This window comes from Cyprinodon variegatus, unplaced genomic scaffold, assembly GCF_000732505.1.
Source record: "Cyprinodon variegatus isolate N-32 unplaced genomic scaffold, C_variegatus-1.0 Scaffold60, whole genome shotgun sequence".
Lineage (NCBI taxonomy): Eukaryota > Metazoa > Chordata > Actinopteri > Cyprinodontiformes > Cyprinodontidae > Cyprinodon > Cyprinodon variegatus.
The window spans coordinates 1118724-1136258 of NW_015150513.1; the positions used below are offsets into that span (position 1 = coordinate 1118724).

The window sequence follows — 17535 nt, forward strand, 5'->3', positions numbered from 1 at the left end:
ATATATATATATATATATATATATATATATATATATATATATATATATATATATATATATTGTTCTGTATTTGACAAATGAGAATGTTGAATAAATGTTAAATAATATCACCTGCTATTCTTTGTCAAATGGAAAGTGGAAAAGACAAGCAAGCAAGTGTTACATCTTTACTTCTCTGACTCATACAACTGTGGTTCCAGTTGACTTTAGTATTTTGTAAAGAGGCAGTTCTAATCAAAATTAAGTTTGAAATAATCAACATGGGTTTTGTGTATGAAGAACCATGTTTATAATAACATTTAGTTTTTTTTACTAAATGAAAGCATAACCATATTTTGTGTATGTTGGGAACAAGGAACTTACCTGGCTTAACATATTTTCATCCAGGTCGTTTTCAGCCGCTCTGCGACTCTTAGCTGCATCTGAAGGGCACTGAAAGTAAAGGACAAAAGCCCAACTTTAAAGCATACTTCCCACTCTATGAGACAGAATTACAAACAGTGTCATTCATTTTCATAAAAGGTCCCATATCATTCTAAATTTGAAAATAATAAATACAAACAAGAGGCCCCCCAGTGAATGATTTTTTGCCATTTAAGCTGGACAATTCTTTTTAGATTAGAGAGCCTTTACCAAAACCCTCCTTATTCAGCTCTCCTCTGCACAAGTTATTTTGGCTTTTCACACCCTTGTCCTCCTGAAAGTTATTTAGTTTTGATACAGTTAAGTTAGGAGTATCCGAGTATAAGTATCTATGCATGTTACACTTTCTGAATATAAATATATATTTTTTCACTATTCAAGTCCATGTTTTCTTTGCCCTCCACATCTCAGAGGTTTATGGTTTTAGCACGTCAACATTTTAAAATGTTCTAGGGCAGGCTTTCTTAACCCTGGTTCTTGGGGCCCCATGTAATACATAATTTAGGTGTTTCCCTGCCCCTCAAAACCTAATGAAAAGGTGACTAACAAGCTTTTGCAGCATTTGATTGCTGCCGGGGAGATAATGCATTTGAATCAGCTGTGCTTGAGTGGAGACACATTCAAAACATTTAGGAAAATGGATGCTGGGGATTAGGGTTAAAAAACCCTGTTCTAGGGGGACTAGATTTTATTTCATATACCGCAGAATGGACAAAAAAACTAACAGGCCATAATTACTTCTAAATTATTCAAATAAGGCATGTGGATAAAGGGGAAGACCGGAACAAATGCAGAACATCACCAATTTACAAAATTTAGTTCTCTACCATGCAACTGGTTTTTCAAAAAGTTCAGCTGTCCATTATTAACCACTGTTTACACTTGCTGCTTCAGCCCCTTAAATAAAATTAAGATGTTGATTGCAGGGAACCCTGCAGTTCACATACTCTGAGCTAAATTGTAACTTTGTTTTTTGAGCCCATACAATCAATATTACAGCCTGAAGTCCCCCCTGCAGACCAGTTAACCATTAAGCATTTGAAAGTGCATGGCCCCTGTCTGTTCCCCTTCCCTACCTTTATTTGTTGCTGAAAAGGCACAAACAGAAAAACAAGTAGACATGGAAACTCTTCCGATTTAAGTTGAAAAGGTTTATTGAAAGTAAAAGCGTTTCCACCGAGAAAACAAATTCCAGAAGGGGCTGATTGTCATTCTTCTCATACCTGAACAGACTCCTGTTCTATTGGTAATCAAATGAGTCTGTTTTTAATTCAATGCTTCTGTGGACATTTACTAACACAATATCAAAGAAACAAAGTAGAAGGGAAAAGTGTTGGACGGGCAAAAAATGAGAGATGTTATTAAAACCCATTGCTTTGGCTGGAGGCAAGAAACCTTAAATTAGATTTGTATTCACAGCAAGAATAGCATTCAAAATCAAAGTTGACAAGATACAAATTAAAAAAAACAAATCTATACTATAGAAAGCCTCTGAAGAAGAAACGGACAGCTATTGAAATGTTGAGCTCTGAGAATAGGAGTCCTCCTGCATATCCTCCTGCATATCAAATATGTGGCAGCCAATACTTTAAGAGAATAAATGGAACAAAAGCAGTAAGAGATAGAAACCATTGCTCATTGGCCAGGGCTAACCTCAAGAGCAAATCATAAGCTTTTATAGTGCTTAATCTTATATACTCATTTTTGTTTTATATGGTCTGATGAAACGTTCCAACACTTCACTGTTTTCCTAAACAAGTTGCAGAAGTGGCTACATATGTTTTGCTTAAAATCAGAAAATATCATATCTAATATCAAACTAACTGATTTCAGTAGTTCAAATAGATAAGCATACAGTCACAAACGAAATTCTAATACTACCCTTGTTTTTGAGGTATTCAGGTTTTACACTAGCTAAAGAATCTCAACACATTTCTGAAAATTGGTCTAATAATTGATATATACTATTTACATTATTATTTGTAAATAATGTTATTATCGTAATTATATTATGTATTAGCCTGATAAACCAGACTAAATGAGAGATTGAAAGTATAATTTAGTTTGGCCCCGATGAATGAGACATCGGAAGATTGTTGATGAGAACAACCCATTGTTTCTCAAACAATGTCTGTGCCTATTGGCCAACACTCTTACCAATGAGCACAACTGAGTGTGGCGTAGTAAGCTGGTGGGGAAGTGTAAACAAACAGCCTGTCGGTAAAACGGCAAATACATCCTTCTTAAAAATGAAATAAGCGTAGAGCCTCTTCCTGCTCACGTTTCAATGAAAACCCCAAGTCTAATCCTTCCAAAACTGATTCCAAAGCTGAGTCAAACGAGAACTGTTCAATAGTTGTTGCGATCTTCCTTGTTGTGCTTTCTCCAGCGTCACGCAGTTTTGTGGTCACGCCCTAAAACACCCCCGCTTTGCACCCAGAAATTCAAAACACATCTCTGCGTTGTGATTGGCCCGCCAGTTCTAGGGCCTGGGGCATTGATCGAGGCTAGACCACTCGCAGGCATAAATGATTTTGGCAGTTGGCAGGTGGGGCTAGTTTACTAGGTTAATTATGAATATCATTATTATTAAAATAAAAGCTTTATTATAACTAATTAAAAGCCACATTTTATATTCTCAGAAAGGTTCAATATTTCAAATTTAAAAATATTCTTTATATACGATATGAAATATTTGTTAGGTTATGCCCTAAACAATCATCGGGGGAGAGACTGCAGACTTAACAGTTGACTTGCACACAGTCAACAAACATTGTTCACAAGGAGGGTCAGACACAAAAGGTCATTCCTAAAGAGGCTGGCTTTTCACTTACTGCTGTGTCTGCGAATATATTTACATGATTTATGCTGTGGGGGGAAAAAAATACATGTAGACCAACTGTACCCATGAGGGGCCTGTATCACTTAGACTATTCAAAAGTTTATGAGGGATTCACAAGACACTGATTACAGATGGAATTATTGCTTTATAATACACTATTAAGTGTTTTACATGTGGTGAGGAGTAAAATAACTTGACTGCTGCTCAGAGGTCAAAAGTTTCCACTTGCAAGTAGCATCTGGGATGCAATGTCATATACTGACTGAGTATTCACCTTTCTTCTCTGCTAAATCTACCATTACCTTGTGTCATGATCCGTCGGTTATAGTGTGTTTCTGGGTTTCATTTTACATCTCTGTTACTTTAGTTTCTTATCTACTTCTTAGTCCGTTCATTTTTTATACTATATTATGATGTTATGTTGTTTTATATCCTGCTTATCCCTGTCTGCCCTGTCAATCATTTTTCCCTAAGCCATAGGCAGCAGTCAATCCAGAAGATCCCATTTACTCCTTTCTCCCTTTTCTTAGCCTGTTTCCTGAACCTGTTCTCTGTTCTTTTTAAGCACTCACTTTGCCTTTGTTTGTCCCTGGGATCTTCCGCTCAGTTCCCCCCCATGTCTGGTTTTCATCCTAAGGCTGGTTTCAATCATACTATATTACATTTCCTTACTTTCATTCCTTTCAAAAATGTGCTGTGCATCAGTCCACGGTTGCTGTGGGTAGGTTCTATCCATGCACCGGCTGTTATGAAAATTACTGAATCCCATTCACTCTTCCTGTGTGGCTCATCGGATTTTTAGAAATTGTTTTGCTCCATCATCTGTCAGGTAAACACCCAGTCCATACGTGTGATGGATGTTAGAGGGGAGCCACCATCATGCACCACAAAGCCAGTGGGGATTTATAAATAAAGAGAAGAAAGTCTCTGTGAAGAAGCGGTATAGCTGGCTTCATGCATACTACCTTCTGTGTCCTTGCAAAATGTGCAAGATGTGTGTAGGATCAGTTCATCCATTGCCTCCTACAGTATTAAACTGTAATACACTGGATCCACTTAACTCCGCAAAATATTATATTCTGTACAACTTGGTTGTCCCTACTAGCTCTGTGGTGCAGCATCATGACAGACAGCTCCCCTCCCTTGTCCATCAGAAATACAGATCTATGATGAAGTAAAACAACCAAATGTGTCAAACAGGAAGACGGACATAGGAAAAGAAAAAAATATTGAGAAATGTTCAAAATAAAAGGAGAAGCTGGCTGGATGCCTGGATGGATCCTACATGCAATCAATGGGAAATGCCGGCCTGGCATTATTAATTTAAAGCTGTCAGTTTCACCATGTTCCTTCCAAGTGTCCGTCCATTCCATGGTCCAGAATCCCACTACATGACAGCAGATCCCAAACACAAGGAAAGGAAAGCAAAGGGCTTATGAAGAACAGAGAACAGGTGCAGGCAATAGGCTAAAAGAGGAATAGGAGCTATTGGTTGACTGATGGCTCTGGTAAAATAATAATTAGAAAATAAAAATAACATATAATCAACTAAATGGCAGCACTAAGAAATAAATGAGAAATTTAGGTAACAGAGACATAGTGATACTCAAAAACAGCCGGTTACCGACAGATACCAATGGACTTGTGGGTAATGCCACATGAAAGCAAAAAAAAAAAAAAGCATTATTTTTTAACAAGTAGATGAAATAAAACCTTCTATTAAATTAATCTAGATTTACCAAATAGCAGCTTGGTTGGTTCTAAGTGGGAAACTATTTGGGAAAAACAATATCCTATTCAGCTTTAGTTTTTATCCTGTTAATATTAATTTAAAGAGCCTGCCTTGCAGGGAATCTTTTTTTCTGTGTTATTTACAGGAAACAAGTATTTAAGTCTTACCCGAGCACCAGGGATCTCACAGCAGGTCTCCTGAATAGCGAGTAAAGGGTCACAATACAGCATCACCTGCTGAATATCCATCTGGAAAAGACAACATGAAAAACGAGAGATTGCATGCAGGGTTATACATCTGCTGCTGTTTTTATTCTATAAGTAAGTTAGACAGTAAACATGGCGTTCAGCCAATACATTTTTCATTTGTGCATATATTTGGAAAAGCTGTTTGTAAAGAGCTTTACATGCATGTGCATGTGTGGACCATCTCTTTCTGCACCAGTAAAGCATCTCTTGCATTCTAACTAAGGTGATTAACTGTTTTTCATTAATATTCCTTAATAAGACTGCCACACACACACACACACACACACATACACCAAAATATATATATACCGGTAATATATCTTGCAGAGTAACATGAGTAAATATTACTATTTAATATAAAAGTGCACTGTGTGTAGTGTGTGGCAATATTATTTTTTTAATGCACTAGGCACAAATAATTATGCTGTGCTTTAATCTCATCAAGAGAAATACATGGATATGATAAGGGGGTAGCTAGAGTAAATATTTAAAGAGGATTATTGCAACATTTAAATTGCCTACATGACAGTTGCATGATCAAAATTATCATAAAGTCTTATCCATCTAATCTTTAACAGCATTTTTTTTAAGTTTGCAGGAGTGTTTTATCTCTTAAATAAACATTACATTGAAACCCTTTAACCCTGTCACATTTTAAAGCATTACAAACACAATCTTCAGTGTTGTGTAAATGGAGATTGCGTTAGATTAACATAAACTACTGCATAGTTTACAAAGTAACATTAAAGGTTGAGTACAATGATTTGGTGACAAATTTAGGATTTGGAAATTGAACTTAATTTCATTTTTAAGTGGTGTTATGTTGAAAATTGGGTGCCCAGTAATGAAAAGAGCATTATCGTAAGTGTCCCATTGTTCAATATTTCTCGGAGCTTCTCAGTTTCAAAACCATCCATCCATCGTCCCCCGTTTATTCCGTCAGGGTGATGCTGGGACCGTTCCCTATCTCCAGCAGCCTGTGGACAGGTCGTGAATCTGACGCACAGATGCACAAAGACATACTATGCACATACATATTCACACCTGAGGATAATTTAAAGAAGCCAATCAACCTAACAGTCATGTTTTTGGACATTGGTACAAAGCCGGAGTACCCAGAGAGAACCCACACATGCACATGGGTTCAAAACCAGAACCTTCTTGCTGCAAGGCAAAGGCCAAACGTCTGTTTTAATAACTATAGTGATACTGTATTCAAGATTCTGAATAAGTTATGAATGCAGCAACCAAACACTGGAAAATTAAATATTACTACTTTAATTCAGCACTGTCACATTTTGCATGTGTTAAAATTCCCCTCAATCGTCTTTCCTCATAAGACTGTTTATTTACTTCAGAACCTTTCAAACATTTCCTTTTTTTCTCGGTCTAGATGGTTTATCAATTAAAACAAGGGTTATAAAAGCTTCTCTGTGGATACAGTAAAAGGTAAACATGTATTCATGTTATCTTCATAATGTATAGATCACATTTATTTGGCTTATTATAAAAAAAATCAACAAATTAAAACAAGAAAGGAATTATCTAAAGTCCGTAGAAAAAGGATCTTAATGCATTCTCCCTCAGCCGCCCATAAAATTGTAATTCTGGTCTTGAATTAATGTGGGGGTTACAGGTGAAGTTATTCTCACTTGCACTGGGTTGGCATCTGATGCTCGAACTGCCAGTAATGTGTGTCCATCAGTCTTCAGGATGCCTCGTGGCTCAAGGGGCTTCGTCTGGATGGAGCTGCAGTCAACATGGAGGGAGGCGGCGTCACGTTGCACACTGAGGGCTAGCTTGTGCCATCGAAGGTCCATCAGGGCTTCGACCTCCTCTCCATTAAAAACGCAGCTCACCAGCTCAGCCTCAGGGTCAGCATCTTTGGCCCGTAAGGACAGGGTGCCATCAGGTGCGCTGAATTCCACTGAGAGCTTATGGAGGAAGGAGGAGGAAGGAGAGGAAGTTATGAAGAGGTAAGGTCTCAGAGTGTGTAAGTTCAAGACTACATAAAGACATGTTGTATCTAAAGTAATCTGAGTTCAACAAAGAGCAATTTGCACACACAAGTAGGAACAAGCAATGCTGTAGAACAACACATCCAAGATGTGTTATAAAAAGAAGTCATATTAATTACACACGCAAACAAATGCAGCCAATCAATCACAACTAATGAGGCAACTTACCCTCCATCCATCATACACACTAAGAATTTAAATCTGGCCTCAGACTAGTAGTGATTACTGAGACTCAGAGGGATTCCAGTACTTCATCATGGAACACATGAATAATAATGAAGGTGAATGAAAAATGAGTGCTGGAGATGATTGAAGTGGGGCAGACAAAGGAAAAGAGAAAAAGAGAAAGGGTTGCCCAATGAAAAATAAGTCAGGACAAAAAGCATCTGGGATGAAAGGGTGGCGGAAATTGAAAAGATGTCACATGAGAAAAAAAATTGAAAGAGAAAATATGTAAAAAGTTGGGAGGACAAAAAAAGACCTGGACAAAGCATGCTGATAGCGAGAAGTTGTATGACAAGAAAGTGTGAAGCAGCACCTGTGGATATCCCTGCTGATCCGATATATGAAAGAGATAGATGGTTTCCCTCAGTGCAGCCTTTTTCAAAGCCAGGGTGAAGATCAACGTGAACTCATCAGGTAAGCCATGAGGGAAGACTTCACTAGAAGACACAAGGGACAAATTATCAGAGATATGATGAGCACCAACTGCTGACAACACTAAAAAATGAAAATAAAAAATCTTTATTCTTTCCAAAAGTTGTATTTTTACCTTGGCTTAAAAAATATATGCAAATAGGAATTAATTTGAAGGAAATCTAAATATAAAAAAAAAATATAAAAAAGACTTGAATACAAAGTTCATGAATCACTAAGCAGGCACAAAGCAATTTTTGAAATGCCAGACCAAAGTTGCCTCTCTTATATGTTTAAGCTACCGAAACAATGAATTTGAAATAATGACAGGATCATTTTTTTTTTTCTGATTTTGATATTTTGCTTTGTTCTGTGAGAAACAGCTTTAAAATCCATATTTTTAATGGGTTTTGTGTTTATATATGTTTTTTTAATGTATGCTATGTTAGAGTCCCAGACTAAAATTATAGTATTTTTAACACAAATAGACTGTAGGTAAAACTTAAAACTTTTTTTAACCAGAGCTGTAAAAATATTATTGTTTTCATGCATTTCCTTCTAAGTGCAGATTTTTGCATTCTAATAATCTTATGTGTATATCTTATTAGATTTATTGTTATAAATTCAGCTTCTTGCCTCTCAGCATCATGTCACCTACTCTGAAATCTTTGCCGAATTTAGAAAAAACATTGCTTATTATAATGTACAATATTTAAAAAAAAAGCACTCATAAAGCACAAGAACAACTTTTCTATGATGGTTCTCGTTTGCCACAGAACTGAAATCATTTACAGACTTCATTATCAAAAACAGAGGGGAGCAGAGAGAAGTTATTAGCCTAGCAGTCTACATTAAAACATCACCATGTGCAAAAGCGACATTTGTTTGAAGACTGTAGTTTGTATATTTTATGAAACACAAAAGCTGCCCTGGATAAATTTTAGTTAAAGCAAGAAATAGTTTCACCTAAAAAGTGTGTAGCCTTCTGTTAAAACACCAATGTTTTCAATGCAAAAAAATGTTTGACTTTAAATATTTCAAAAAACGTTTCCTTCTCAATGTGCAAAATGCCTTGTAAATTTGAAGTGAAAAACAAATAACACAAACAATAAAACCGACTGCTTTAATGGCACATCCTTAAACCAATATTTTACTGAAGCATTCTATGATTTAGATAATTTGATTGACTTTCTGCTAAATACAACTTGAGTTCACACCTTCCAGTTTAAGTGAATTAGAGAGGGACTCATTTAGGCTCCTTCTTAAATACAAGTATAGCTATTGATTGATTGACCTTATTGATCTCACAGTGGAGATATTTACTTGTTACATCAGCTCAAGTAGTCAAAGAAGAAGAATGTGCCATAGGAAGAAAAAGGTGCATGGGATATATATAGTATATACTGTACAGTGCGTCCATATTCTTTTCCGGGTTATTGCAGTGTGTTTACACGAGTATTTATATGGATGGATATTTATATTTATATTATATTAATTTACTGGGTGTACAGGGTATCAAAATGGTAAATTGTACATTATACATTCCAAAAGTTATTGCCATTGTAGTAGATAAAGTAAATTGTATTCAATAGGAGAAGGATGCCTCAGCAGTTCTGGATCCCCATTGTCTCTGCTCTCTCTGCTTTTTCTCATAGTAGCTTCATCTGGTCTGTTTCTGTTTGGCTATGACACCATCATGGAGGAAAAACATCAGCTGTGCTGCTGCCATCAACACCTTTGTTTATAGATGTTAGAGATCAGCCTGTTTTTCCATTGTAGTCCTGTTTCTCTGACTGTGGCTGGCTGGATTTGCTTTCTTCATCCTCTGACATGGGAGTAAGTTTGGAGCTCGTCTGCCTGGCTGTATGTTTCCTGGACGGGGCCGCGTTTTACAGCTGCTTTTTGTATCTCTGCTTCTGTCTCCTTGAACCCCAGTCGGCCTCGGATCACACTGAGCTTGGTTCTGCTGGAGGTTTCTTCCTGTTAAAAGGGAGTTTTTCCTCTCCACTGTCGCTACAAGCATGCTTAGTGTGAGGGATGTGTTGTAAATTGGTGCTATATAAATAAACTAAATTGAATTGAATCTGTCATAAACTTCAGTCTGTAGAGCCATGTTCGCGGGTCTGCAATCTCTACAAACCAAACATTTTTTCTACACAATGAGATTCATTAAACAGATTTTGATAAACATGCTTTTTGTACACATAGTACATATTTAGACCTAATTAATATTACAGCTTTAATTCACAGAATCTCATGATTATTGTCCATTTCTCTATATGGTGATAAAAGAAGGAAGAGAGGAACTATGGAAACACTCAGTCCTGCAGAATGTTCTTCATGGCATCCATCACACACTCCTTTTTTCACTTTGTTTTAGAGATGCTAGGCACAGACAGATAAGACGTTGAACTTCACCCGTATGTAAATGTTAAATCTTTAAGTGATTTATTTTCCTGGACTGAAACAAATCCTCTCTAACGTGCTGTGCTCTATGCTTCCATACATCATGTGCACCGTGTGTGTGAGGAGCCCTGTCTAAAGGCACGTAACAAAGAGAGAGTGATAGCCGTCTTATTAGCCTTAATGTCTGATCATTTCCATACTTGTTTTGCTGTCTTGGAGCTATTATTTCAGTTAGCTAAACAGGCTAATATATTGGTTACTTGTGTCCAACATTGCTGACAGGTTATCTTCTTGCATATACTGCCCACTCTCTATTGCTCTAGGCTTAAATTTGCTTCCTCCTAAACACATTTTTGGACTGCATCAGTGACGCACAATACAAAGCCCCTGGCTGTGACCCCTCTGGCATTCATTTTCAAAAGAGAAACAGTGTGTGACGCTTCATTCTTTGGTTTCAGTCAAAGGCATCCAAGATCACCAATTTTAAAGACACACAAAAAAAAATTACAATTCATGCAGGTGTAGATATATATCCAGAGAGGGGGGACTCACAATGGAGCCTGGTGAAATGCATCCTCACAGAGATTGTAAAAACTATGAAATATTCTCCCTTTCTCTATTTCTCTCCAACTCTTTCTCTTTTTGCACGCACACAGAATTGTTGATGCTAGCAGCTGGTCTCTTACTCCTAGAAGTTGGGTGACATTGATTTATGAGCGAGGTAGGATCCTAGGGAAAACAGGCAAGCAGGAGACGTCAAAACAAAGGGAAGATGAGTGGGGAAAAAACTGAGAAGGAGAAAACGCTGAAAAAATACAAAAAAAAGAAGAAAGGGAAGGGCAGAGGGGTACATGAAGAGTAAAGCCGAGCACCAAAGAAATGCATAGAAGTTTTAGCTTTAAAATGCGCCCACTGTAACCTATGAAGGTGGACAAACTGATAAATAAAAGACAGAAAATGTGAAACAAAGCCCCACAACTGAAGGAAAGAAACAAAAAAAAAGTTATCCCCAGAACACACTTGTTTTGCTGTCCATTAGAGAAATGAGCTGCAGGGCACAAACCCACTCAGAAGAACTATTGACTTTTTTAGTTGGAAGGGCTGAAGCATGGCCTGTTATAGTCAGGGTCATTAAAAGAATGTGATAAAGAAAAATCCCAGTAACTCATAAACAGACACACACAAATCTGTAAAGGATAGATTGCTCAGAATGCACCAGACAGACTGAAATGATAAAATGACAGATTTGTAGTTTAAGTAGTAAATATCAAATGGGAAAGTATATTGACAGCTTATATTAACTTCTCACTGTGCCTGGATGAACTAATTTCAGGGCCTAATTCACAACTTCTCAAAAGACATGTTATACAATAACAAGATAGTAGAGCAGTTGCTAAGCTGCTTTGCTACATTATAAAAGAAAATGCTGATGAGGTTTGATTTGAAGGTTTTGTTGACATGCCAGCAAAGGTCATGATTGTTTGGAGGACAGATGGATATATTCAATTTAGGTGAAATGATGATAACTTATTTTGTGGACCCAGGATTTGTGGACTGGTGCCAGCAGAACGACCTCCTGATTAATGAAGGGAAAACCAAGGAGCTAGTGGTTGACTTTTGCAGGAGCAGATCCACCCCACTGACACGGGGGAACATCCAGGGAATGGACATTGAGAGAGTGGACTCTTATAAACACAGAGGTGTTCACCTGAATAACAAACTGGAATGGACTCACCACACTGAGGCTCTGTATAAGAAAGGTCAGAGCATACTCTTCCTGCTGAGGAGACCGATGTCTTTTGGAGTGCTGTGGGCACTCCTAAACACCTGCTATGACTCTGTTGTGACATCAGCCATGTTTTATGGAGCTGTCTGTTGGAGCAGTGGCTTATCTGTAGCTGAGAGAAAGCGGCTGGATAAGCTGATAAGGAAGGCCTGCTCTGTGATTGGATGCCCCATGGACTCAGTGCAGGAGGTGGAAAACAAAAAGACCATAACAAAATTAACATCTCTGTTGGATAATGTCTCCCACCCCATGCATGAAGCTGTTTTTGAACTGGAAAGCTCCTTCAGTGATAGACTGCTACACCCTAATTGCACCAAGGAGCATTATCACAGATCCTTCCTCCCAGCAGCTGTAAAACTAGAAACAGCACTGTTCCCAAACACTTCAATAAAATCTTACATTCATGCTGATTTTTGCACAGTTTATGTTTTGGTCACTTGTATAACATGCCACTGTCATTTTTTGCACATCTCTGGTGTGGCTGCTATTTTTTTTTTTCACATATCCATTACTTTAAAAATGTTCACAGCTGTATATTGATTGTCTAATCTTCAGATGCACAGTATTTATATTTGTAAAAACACTGAACAATACAATGTTTTATTTGTTTATCTTTTTCATATTTTTTCTAAATCTGTCACTTATTCTGCTATTTTTATACACTTTTAAGGTCCACATTTGTATGAACACTTTTGCTGTAATAAAGGGATTTTCTATTCTATTCTATTCTATTCTATTCTATTCTATTCTATTCTATTCTATTCTATTCTATTCTATTCTATTCTATTCTATTTCTTATTTAAACAAGCAGCTGAGCATTGATGCCATGTTATTAATCTCTTTACTGTATAACGCATATCCAGCCATGGAGAATGTATTTTAAAAGACTAGTCGTTGAGCAGCGTAGTTTTCCCCTTCTTTACCTATTTATATATCTTTTCATTTCATTGTCATTCGCATTATTATATTGCAAATGACACTTGTTCTTCACCCCTAATATATATATATAAGACATACCTCTCTTGCATTTAAAGCACTTATTCAGGTTCCCTTCTTCAATGTGAAAACTGACTGCAAACCTCTCTACTGCATAAAAAAATTTAATAAACAGGTACACACTGAAAAATGTCAGTGCAAGGAATATGAAACAGATGTGGAGTAGCCTTGCTGTACTCTCCTTGTATGCTTGGGAGAAAAGCAAAAACATCTTGAAATGTTCTTTTGTAACACAGAAGTGACAGCTTTTTGTGTGTGCATTCCTTTTCTTCAGTATAAAACTCATCTTAAAGATAGTGACCAATAATATTTGTGTCACTTTCAAGAAAAATAAAAATGTTTCAAGTGAAAAAGTGTGTTGTGTAGGCAGATTCATCTTCAAGGGAGTTCACACATCACATCCAAACACAGAGTAATAAAATACTCAGGGCTTTGAGCTGACCCATTTGGCAACTTCGAGGGAAAAAGCTTTATCTCTGAGATCTGTTTCATTTAAAGTAAAAAGACCAAAACCTTAAAAAGCAATTGTCATTTCATCAAAAACAGTCTACAACCAATCAAAAAAGTTCATATATAATAAGGCATAGGCTTTTGGTTTTTTTAACGGCTACAAAACAAATGCCCAGGGACAAAGTTAGGAACATGCTTTTTGCTTTTTCTTTTTTTGTGGCTGGTAACTTCATGATGCCTCCTAATTAAGACATCACTGCTACATATTCTGCCAAGGCAAATAAGGATGAGATTTCATTATGCATGCTAGTTTTACTACATAGATGTGGTTAAAACCACAAAAACAAAAAGGGTTGTAAGAATCCAGTTTTACAAGCCAGTAACATTTTTGTTATTATGGACACATAATCAGTGCCTGACCAGTGTTTATGCTTTCTTTTGCAATAGCCTTTAGAAAGTGCTGACATGTGGAGGTTAACAGGCTGATATGGCTAAAGGGTACATTCAGACAGATGGGAAAAGAGAAAGCCTGTCAATCTGAGCCCACACAATTTTGTAAATCTTGCACATAATTTAACTTTTATTCTCCTCCCTCCTACCTAAATCTGAACAAAACATATTTTTTTACCAGATGAACTCTGTTGGGTAAGGAAGCAAAGAAAAGCAGAGAAGAAAAAAAAAGAAATGTAGAGTGAACTCACTCGCTAGGGCGCAAGAGTGGTGCCTTGCCGAGGCGTAGGATAACAGAACCTCGAGGGTTGCGGATCTTCCTGACATCTGTGTCTTTGAGCATGGAGAACCTCCTCACTAAATTAAAACCTGGGGGCAGTTGGAAAAGAAATAAAGGTCAGATAATTATGTTGGGCAACATAAGCATTTAACTCTGCAAAGTTTTTCTCAGTAATGATTATTGCAATACTCCTATACAGTAGACACAAACATCCCACCAGACGTCAATAATATTTAGCTAATCCAGACAACCAGAGCATACTGAGAAATAAGTTCAAAATTGAGTAATTTATAATAAATAAAGTGGAAGGATAAGAACCGTTTAAAAAAGAATGGAATGAGGCCACAAAAGGCAAACAAAGTGAAAAAAAATACTTGGAATGTTATTACTTAGTGAAAAGTTCTGTGCCTTATTAGTTTAAATTAACATCAGCTGGCTTATTCCAACCTTATGGGCCTTGGAACAGGTTTCTCTTTGCAGATCTCACAGAAGAATGATCTCTTTTTAGCAAAATAAGTATTCTACTCTATATCTTTATTTAAATGCGGAAAATGAATATTCATTGACATGCTCACAACAAGGTTCAACATGTAAATATGCCAGATTTAGCCTTAAAGTCTAATTTATATCTGTAGATCAAACTCTTCTGAGACCTGCACGATCTCATTGTTGTCAAAAACAAATGCTACAAATGCATGCCTCAAATGTTCTGAATACCCCAGTGAGCACTGTTGAGCAATAATAAAACAAAAAATATGGCTACAACCAGGTGCTCTTCTTAAGATTTCTGACAGAGACGTGACATTGTGTAAAGAGCTTATGGCACGTTCACCATGGTGCTTCTGCACCACTTCCACATTCAGAAGGACACAGAAAGAAGGGAGGAATATCTGGAATTAGCAGATGCTGTAGTTTCCATACATTTTCTTAACCACCATGACTTCAATGCCTTCTTCACTAAAGTTATTAAAACAAAAGTGAGCATAGTATGTATTTAATGATTTACTGATTAATTTCTGAATAATTTCAAATAACTGGGCCCCAAGAAATGATTGTGTTTTCTTTGAAAGAGAAAACTCGGGAAGCTGAAACAATCAGATTAATGGTGAATAATCGATTATTGAAATAATCGTCAATTGATTTACTAATTGATTAATCATTGACTGGAGTGTAAAGACTCTAAATGTGCCTTTAGCTGACAAAGCAACCCACAGCAGCAATTGTACCAAAACTGTAAAGAAAAGAAAATAAAGGTTAACATTTTGCATTTAAGATGAATATCTTTTTCTTCAATCAATATGCTCTATCCAGCACTCCTCAAGTGGTAAAGTTCTAGTTTCACTTTGTTTAATTTTGCAAAAAGTCTACTTTAAGGAACCTTTTCCTATCCCATTATTAACCAATCGAAAAAATAATCGACGGTTTAATCGATTTGTAAAATAATCGTTAGTTGCAGCCCTAGTGAAAACTATTTGTTCATCCAGAAGGAGAGAAACCTGCAAAACCAATGACCCAATGCAATCAGCTGGGTTTCATTAGACAGAAACCTGTTAACCATTGTGTCTGCTTGATTTGATTTGAATATCTCTGTAAGCTTGAGATGACACATGCTGGGAATTGAAGCTAATTAAATACAACAGATTCAATTAAATTTGGGTTACTATTAGCTTAAAAAATAAATATATCAATATGTCCATGGGAATCATGTACTGTGAGAAACGTTGTTATTGTCAATACTTATTTTAACCTCTCAATATCAGTAATTAAGCTTGCCCATTCACCAGTGATGTTTTGCCTCGCTGTCTGAGGAAACTTCCACTCAGCCACTTGTAAGGGCGGGCACTGGGTACCTGTGGGAACAGAAGAAAAAAAAAAAAAACATCAGAAAATACTCATAGGTTGTAAAACCTGAGATGTACAGCATCTGTTAGATGTAAAAAGTCATCTGACAACACATGTCTAAAGAAACCATCAACACTTCTTTCTAAGTGATGCGGACAGAGTTTGTGAGCGAGAGCAAATCAGCAACTTCAAACGTAAATGTGAGCGGAGCTGAAATATTTATTAAGAAAGAAAGATAGAACGAGCTCTTGGAGGCGAAAGAGAGTTAAAAGAAGTGTAAAACACAGACAGGCTGCTGAAATGAAGGCAAGGCGCTGCAGAGTGTAACACAACCTGATCTGACAGGTTGTCTAGCACCCAGCTTGTCTGTCGCGGCAGCCTCATTTTGATGGACACATTCTCACCCCGCTGGGTCGATTGCAGAGTAAAGTGTTGCCTGTCAGCACAGCCCACCTGACTGCAGAGTAGTAAAGATTTAAGATGTTTAGAAAAACCAAAACTATACAGGTAGAGATGGACCCTCTGAAACAAGAGTGATTCACAGTTAATTGATTTCTTTGGGGCCAAGAGCAGTAGGCCTGAGCAAACCATTCTACCATGTATAGTTTTTGTTTCAAGAAAATCTGAGAGCAAATGGAACCATATGATGACCCAAAATAAAACTAAATACTTTTCTCTACCGTTTGATCGTCTCAACAACAACTTCGATTATTAAGGTCTCTATATGTACCAGACTGAAAGCTGGAGATGTTGATGCTACAGTGTGAAATTTATTTTATAGTTTTACATCTTTAATGTCATTCATTTCAAAAAGAATGTTTAGCATCAAATATAATATTTTTCTAACGTATCTCTGGTTAGATAGTTGAGTACTACAGGGTACAAAAGAAAAAAAATGCGAGTTTCATCTAAAATGTCTTATAAAAGAGGGTTTATTTATTATTATTAAATTAATGGGCTTTTACTGAAACAGTCCAAGGGGGGTATTGAAAAACATTAAATAATTAGCACAGATGTAATTCAGACATGCAAAAAATGACAAATTGTTATCAATAAATGTTTTTCCAGAAAAAACAAATTATAATAAATTGTATAAGTTGTAATAACTGTGGTATATGTGTAAATTTTTGGGTCAGAGATTTGGCTATTTTTAGTAGCTTTATTAATATAATTAGTACTGTCAACACTAAAATAAAAAACTTTAGCATAACTATAAAATATATATGAAGAAAAAGAAAAAGCTGACAGTTGACAATCATCAACCTGGAAGTAAACGATGCAAGCAAGGTTGGTTAATTGGTGACATTTACAGGTTTAATTGTATGGAGTTTTTAAGTTGGCAGAGTGATACGATACTAGAAGGTCAACTGTTGGTTTAAACTACTTCAAACAAGACAGCAAAACAACATAACATAAGTTATAGACA

The 17535-nt window shown here is 36.6% G+C and overlaps 1 protein-coding gene across 5 annotated transcripts in view; it reads right to left on the reverse strand.

Moving 5' to 3' along the window:
- Positions 1 to 17535, reverse strand: part of col16a1 (collagen, type XVI, alpha 1) — a 101137-nt gene that overhangs the window by 61988 nt on the left and 21614 nt on the right. For all 5 annotated transcript variants that reach the window (XM_015371546.1, XM_015371548.1, XM_015371545.1 and 2 more), the window contains exons 3-8: positions 16049 to 16117; positions 14239 to 14356; positions 7802 to 7925; positions 6898 to 7179; positions 5165 to 5245; positions 364 to 432 (exon numbers count right to left, since the gene is read on the reverse strand). In XM_015371546.1, coding sequence (XP_015227032.1) covers positions 364 to 432; positions 5165 to 5245; positions 6898 to 7179; positions 7802 to 7925; positions 14239 to 14356; positions 16049 to 16117 — 743 coding nt within the window. The remainder of the gene's footprint in view (positions 1 to 363; positions 433 to 5164; positions 5246 to 6897; positions 7180 to 7801; positions 7926 to 14238; positions 14357 to 16048; positions 16118 to 17535) is intronic.